The 6884-nt window shown below is 45.9% G+C and overlaps 1 protein-coding gene across 1 annotated transcript in view; it reads left to right on the top strand.

Annotated features, from left to right (window-relative positions):
- pfas (phosphoribosylformylglycinamidine synthase) overlaps nt 1-6884 on the top strand; it is a 12096-nt gene that overhangs the window by 4742 nt on the left and 470 nt on the right. The window contains exons 6-25 of the mRNA XM_034882187.1: nt 41-173; nt 278-406; nt 496-633; nt 1249-1377; nt 1487-1560; nt 1649-1805; nt 1886-1947; nt 2039-2200; nt 2335-2571; nt 2672-2902; nt 3115-3295; nt 3413-3496; nt 3673-3828; nt 4097-4216; nt 4310-4455; nt 4543-4750; nt 5833-5924; nt 6014-6128; nt 6215-6364; nt 6531-6671. Coding sequence (XP_034738078.1) covers nt 41-173; nt 278-406; nt 496-633; nt 1249-1377; nt 1487-1560; nt 1649-1805; nt 1886-1947; nt 2039-2200; nt 2335-2571; nt 2672-2902; nt 3115-3295; nt 3413-3496; nt 3673-3828; nt 4097-4216; nt 4310-4455; nt 4543-4750; nt 5833-5924; nt 6014-6128; nt 6215-6364; nt 6531-6671 — 2845 coding nt within the window. The remainder of the gene's footprint in view (nt 1-40; nt 174-277; nt 407-495; nt 634-1248; nt 1378-1486; nt 1561-1648; nt 1806-1885; nt 1948-2038; nt 2201-2334; nt 2572-2671; nt 2903-3114; nt 3296-3412; nt 3497-3672; nt 3829-4096; nt 4217-4309; nt 4456-4542; nt 4751-5832; nt 5925-6013; nt 6129-6214; nt 6365-6530; nt 6672-6884) is intronic.

Below are 6884 nucleotides of genomic sequence, written 5' to 3'. Positions count from 1 at the left end.
TGTGTGTTTCTGTTCACACTGACTCATGTGAAATGTGTGTGTGTCCAGTGGTATCAAAGGGATGGAGCTGGAGTGTGTTTACCCAAAGGACCCATCCCGGGCCAGCCAGTATGAGACGCGGCGCTCACTAAGACACGTCATCTTTACCGCAGAGACGCACAACTTTCCAACAGGTCAGGACACTTAAAACATTGTGTTCATTTGCAGTTAAAGGGTCCTTTTTTTTCTTGTGCTGTTTTTCCCAAATAATCATTATCAAACCCAACTGACCCTGTAGGTGTAGCGCCATTCAGCGGAGCCACCACAGGCACAGGAGGTCGAATCAGAGATGTCCAGAGTGCTGGGCGGGGAGGCCACGTCATCGCCGGCACCGCAGGCTACTGCTTCGGCAACCTGCACATCCCAGGTCTGCAGCAACAACAGTACGCATCACGTTCATGGCTGGAAATGTCAGCTGCTTCTTAAATAAATAATCTCCTTTGTCCCTGTCTGCAGGTTACGTTCTCCCCTGGGAGTCTGAAGGAGAGGGCTGGGAGTATCCTTCCAGCTTTGCCCCTCCACTGCAGGTGGCAGTTGAAGCCAGTGATGGAGCCTCAGACTATGGCAACAAGTTTGGAGAACCTGTCCTGTCAGGTAGCTAACATTAATCTAGCATGCCTAGATTTACTTTTACTAGTTCATTGTTTATTTAAGTGTCTCAATTCATTGTTTGGGCAGTAACAATGTAAGCGCAAAATGGTGCAAAGATTCCAAAGTTTCTCCATGCTCACGGAGATGCCTTAAATGAGCTTGAAAAAGATATTCATTTACCTGTTATTTATAATTACTATTTATTAATCAAGTCATATTTTTTTCATTGTACATCTATCATGTGTTGTACAAAGGTTTGGCCCGTGTGTCATGTTGAGATCTGTTCTTTAGTCTGATGAGCTGCCAAAACACACACGTTATCTTTACAATATAAAACCAAGAATATTAAATTTCAGCATCTTTTGAACTTGAAATCAGAAAATGTTGGAATTGGTGTTTCTACTTCATTAATGAAACAAAATTCACGGTCCGGTATGTACCTCGGTTTTAGGTCCACGGATTGTATGATTTCTTTATCACGGGGGAAAAAAAACACATTTCTCACACGTACTGTTACTGCCCTATTAATTACATTGATAAATTATACATAATTTTCTGTCAGTCTACTGAGTGATTGATATTGAATTGTTACAGCATTTTTGTAAAAATTCCCTCTAGGTTTTGCTCGTTCTTTTGGCATGCGGCTGGCTGATGGAGAGCGACGAGAGTGGATTAAGCCAATCATGTTCAGCGGTGGTCTCGGTTCTATTGAGGCTACACATGTAAAGAAAGAAGAGGCAGAGAATGGTAATGTTTTAACTCTGTGCGTGTGGTATGTGTTTAATCATTGCAAAAGCTATATTTATACTTCTCAATCAATGATTCGCGGTGTCCCTCTGCTGTCCCCGTCGATCAGGAATGGAAGTGGTGAAGATCGGTGGGCCGGTGTACAGAATCGGCGTGGGAGGAGGAGCAGCCTCCTCTGTACAAGTACAGTCACCGCAGTAAATCCCTCAGCAGTGACCTCACCTGGTGCAGACATTTCAGGGTAGGTGTTAAAATACGTTTTGGTTTGCAGGTCCAGGGTGACAACTCCAGCGACAGGGATCTGGGTGCAGTGCAGAGGGGAGACGCTGAGATGGAGCAGAAGATGAATCGCGCTCTCAGGGCGTGTCTGGAAAAGAGCGGCGGGAACCCAATCTGCAGTATACACGACCAGGGGGCAGGAGGAAATGGTATGAAACCTAGGAACTTTTTTTCCAGCATTTACGTAGCGCTTGGGAGTTGAGAAAAAAGTTAACATTATAATCTTCAGGTAACGTGCTTAAGGAGCTAAGTGAGCCAGCAGGAGCCGTAATCTACTGCAGTAGATTTAAGGTAATCAGCACATAAACACCGCTACATACACACAGACACACATTCTGCAATTTGTTATTGTTTTCCTCTGCTCTACGTCTTTGTTTTATAGAAAGGAGACCCCACACTGAGTGTGCTGGAGCTGTGGGGGGCAGAGTATCAAGAGAGCAATGCCCTGCTGCTCCGTCCATCGGACAGGGGCTTCCTGGAGAGGGTGTGTCAGAGGGAGAAGTGTCCTGTTGACTTTGTGGGAAACATCACTGGAGACGGCAAGGCACGTTTCAGTTGCGTTTCAAGTGCACATCCATTGTGCTGATCAACCTGCTTTAGTGATCAGTGGTTGTTGGTCAAGTCATGCTGCTAAACAACCTTGAGTTAAATAAAATTGGACTCTGTTATCTCTCACAGATTGTGCTGATGGATGATGATAGAGGCAGTGGGGATCAAGCAGACACGGGGCGCTGTCCTGTCGACCTGCAGCTGGAATGGGTTCTGGGGAAGATGCCGCAGAAGAAGTTTAAGATGGAGCGTCTGGCCCCAACCCATCAGCCGCTGGCTCTTCCTGCCGGGCTGAAAGTCATAGACGCGCTGGACAGAGTTTTACGTTTGCCCGCTGTGGCGTCCAAACGCTACCTGACCAACAAGGTGTGTTTCTCTTCCCTGTCCTGCACCGTCTTAGTAAGTCTAAGTACTTTTGTGCGGACACTTTGTGACTCTCTTTGTCTACACTCCCTCCCTCTCTCAGGTGGACCGGTCTGTGACTGGGTTGGTTGCCCAGCAACAATGCGTCGGCCCTCTTCACACCCCATTGGCCGATGTGGCTGTTGTTGCTCTGTCACCGTTCAGCCTGGAGGGAGCAGCTACTGCCATTGGAGAGCAGCCAATCAAAGGCCTGATCTGTCCTGCAGCTGGGGCTCGCATGGCTCTTGGAGAGGCTCTGACCAATTTGGTGTTTGCCAGAGTCACAGCTTTGAAGGTGAGCGGTTGATGGAGAGTTTGAACATAATCACAAAAATACCTAAATACTTTACATGATGAATAGAGCATACATACAACATAGACATATATGTCCCTACAAAATTAAAAAACAACTCTGTTGACTAGATCTTCTACGGATAAGAATTGATACAGATGATTTCCTTTTTTAAAGAAATGTCCAGGATTTTGGTTAATCTCTGGGTGTTTCAGGATGTGAAGTGTAGTGGAAACTGGATGTGGGCTGCCAAGCTTCCTGGTGAGGGAGCCTGTCTGTGGGAGGCCTGCAAAGCCATGTGCGAGGTCATGGGTCAGCTGGGAGTGGCCGTTGATGGGGGCAAGGACTCTCTGAGTATGGCTGCTAGAGTAGGGAAAGAGACCGTCAAAGCTCCAGGTACTCTCTGTGTGTGTGTGTGTGTGTGTGTGTGTCTCTGTCTGTCTGTCTGTCTGTAGAACGGTGTCTGTGTATGTGTCTTTCTTACGCTTGGCTTTCTCGCTGCTTCTGTTTCAGGTGCTCTGGTTATTTCGGCATATGCCGTTTGTCCTGACATCACAGCTACTGTGACCCCTGACCTCGAGGATCCAGATGGCAAAGGTATTTCACACACAGATTCAAAATCCAGTTGCTCATAATCGGTGATGAGCATATATCTGATTGCCTTTTATTTATAGTTTTGTTCTTAGTTGGCAAAATAGGAATTTGATACCCAGACAAAATACACACATTCCAAAAACCCTAACAGACTCTGACCCTCTTTCCTCTGACTGCAGGTGTGTTGTTGTGGGTTCCTCTCAGTCCAGGCCGTCATCGCCTGGGAGGATCTGCCCTGGCTCAGTGCTACAGCCAGCTGGGAGACTGCTCTCCTGACCTGGAGCAGCCAGAACTATTGACTGGCTGCTTCAACACCACACAGGCACTCATACAAGGTCAGCTTGCTCTCTCAGTCAGAGAGCTCCCTGCCACAGAGGAGATACGAGAGTAGCATTGTTTTTTTGTTTTGTAATTCCGTCTGTGACCAAACTTTAATTGTAAGGCCATAGCTTTGTACTATGTCACACAGCCACTTAGTGGTTTTACTCTGCATTTTGCATTTAAGAAGAAAAAGAAAGCAACAGGACCTGGTGGCTTTTGAAAAGCTGGATATTTGATGAAAAGAGACAGATATTAGGAGTTTTTTTTCCTGTTTTTTTTAAGATCGTCTGCTGAGTGCAGGTCATGACATCAGCGATGGAGGCCTCATTTCCTGCTTGCTGGAGATGGCGTTTGCAGGAAACCGTGGGATTGATGTTGAGCTGCCATCACAAGGAGCTGGAGGTTAGTGAGCTGATGTGTCTCACATAGACAGGACACAAACTGTAGTTATTATGAACTCATGCAGTGTTGTGGCTTCATCTCTCGCCTGCACAGTCACAGAGCTGCTGTTCAGCGAGGAGCTGGGTCTGGTTCTGGAGGTTTCACAGCTCGATGTTGAAACGGTGTGTCAGAGATACAGTGACGCAGGCGTGCAATGCCACCGTGTCGGCAGAACCTGCGGCTTTGGACCAGAGGCTGTGGTGAGACAGCAACCTCAGTATGTGTCTCAGCGGTGTTCATCTCATCTCTGGTGACTGTTGTTTTTATTTCCCTCGATTGTCTTTCAGGTCAGTGTTAGTGTGGATGGACAGGAGGTACTGAGAGAGCCACTGCCTAACCTCAGAGCATTATGGGAGGACACCAGTTTTCAGCTGGAGCGCCTCCAGTCCAATGAAATCTGTGTTAAAGAGGAAGAAGAAGGGCTAGCCAAGAGGACACAGCCCTACTTCAAACTGACCTTTGACCCCTCCATTTCGCCCAGCATCAGCCAGCTCAGTAAGGCCAAACAGGATTAATATTAGAGACACAAATAACATATATCATGAACATAAAACATAAAACACTTTATGCTGTTAATAAATAATGAGTAACAAGGTCATAAAATATCTAAATTTCAACAATTGTGAATAACAACAAGGATCGTCAGAATAATCAATCATAACATCTACAGCCAGTGTGTTCAGCCTCCATGTCATTTAAAAGTACTTTAAAAGCAGCCAGTAAAACCATCTCCTGAAGATTCAGGACAATTTGCAGCTGATTCCAAGCATAGGGGGCCACGTACTTAAACGCCCCTTTTCCTAATTCGGTCCGGACTTGAGGGACAGATAACAGTAATGAATCACCAGAACGAAGACAATATCTTCCTGTACCTTTTCTTTATGATGTAGGTTTGAAGGTATGGGGGAAGCAGACCAAGCATAGCCTTATAAATTAGAGTGTACCAATGATTAAGTCTACGGGTGAACAATGCAGGCCAACCAACCCGATCATACAATGAACAGTGATGAGTAAGGGCTCTAAAGTTAGTAATGAACCTAAGAGCCCCGTGGTAAACAGTTTCCAGAAGTTTCAAGCTTTGAGTTGACTAATGCATGTATATAACATCGCCATAATCCAGCACTGACATAAAAGTGGCAGCAACAAGTCTCTTTTTGGCCTCAAAGAAAAAATATGACTTGTTTCAAAAATAAAAACCCAGCTTCAGCTTCTGTTTTTTCACCAACTGTTGAATGTGAGGTTTAAAAGAAACAGAATCATCAATTAGGATACCAAGACACTTGTATTGAGATACGTACTCAATCTCGGAGCCCTGAGAAGTAATGATGGGAGGGAGGTTCCGTGACTTTGATTTTGCACCGGCAAACAACATGAGTTTTGTTTTGTCGTCATTCAAAACAAGTTTTAAATTTAAACAAGGTACGTTGTACAGTATCAAAAGCAAGTTGTAGCTGACAAAGTGCCTGGTTTGGTGTAGATGCAGAGCAGTATATCACAGTGTTGTCAGCATAGAAACTTAAAACCACTAAGTGCTTGACATTTTTTTGGAGAGTCTCTGATGCGTGTTGTTGTTTCAGGTGCAGGTCAGCCTCGCGTAGCTGTGGTCAGGGAAGAGGGCAGTAACGGAGACCGAGAGATGTCAGCGTCTCTGTACATGGCCGGCTTTGAGGTGACTATTTAAAACGTTAATTTACTGGATATATGTCGAGCGAAGCTGTATTGCTGGTCTGCGTGACTCCTGTATATATTTTCGTGTAGGTTTGGGATGTCAACATGCAGGACCTGTGCTCTGGCTCCCTAACGCTGGAGACTTTTAAAGCAGTTGTGTTCGTAGGTGGATTCAGCTACGCAGATGTCCTGGGATCAGCTAAAGGCAAAAGAACACCCGTACACACACACACGCTTAGAGGCCGCTTTAATATATAAAATAAATGGTGTAACAGCATTTATCCATCATAGGTTGGGCTGCTACTGTTGCATATAACCCCAAGGCCAAAGCTGAGTTTGATCGCTTCCGTCAGCGGAGAGACACACTGAGTCTGGGAGTGTGTAACGGCTGCCAGCTGCTCGCCCTGCTGGGCTGGGTGGGAGAGGGCGAGCATGGAGCAGGTAAGAAGAAAAGGCACAGAAGGTCATGCGTATAATAGTAATAAAAAGAAAACCCAGTAGTGAACAGAGACAATGCAACAGCAGTATGTGAATGAACGTAATCATCCCAAAAGGGGACCTTCCGGAGTTTAAAATAATTTTCAATCATCTCCAATTTTCCCCCCAGAAACTGAAGTAGTGCTGACCCATAATAAGTCCGGCAGGTTTGAGTCCCGGTTCGTCAGCGTGGGAATCCAGGAGTCCCCGTCTGTCTGGCTCAGAGGCATGGAGGGCTCGGCTCTGGGAGTCTGGGTTGCACATGGAGAAGGTACAGCGCTGGGAAGTCAATCATGTGGTAGCCCTTTGCTTGTAGTCCTCTGTTCTTCAAGCACTGACACACTCATGACTTCAGGACAGGAATGCAGCCCTAAGTCTTCTTTAAGCAAAAAAAAAAGTCTAAACTTTTCAAGTTGCGCAACAATGCAACATTTGGCTGACTTATAATTCACCGGTTGGCATGCATTAACAACAGCTGTGCTTG

Source organism: Etheostoma cragini, chromosome 9, assembly GCF_013103735.1.
Source record: "Etheostoma cragini isolate CJK2018 chromosome 9, CSU_Ecrag_1.0, whole genome shotgun sequence".
Lineage (NCBI taxonomy): Eukaryota > Metazoa > Chordata > Actinopteri > Perciformes > Percidae > Etheostoma > Etheostoma cragini.
This window is presented reverse-complemented; position numbering and strand designations above follow the sequence as displayed.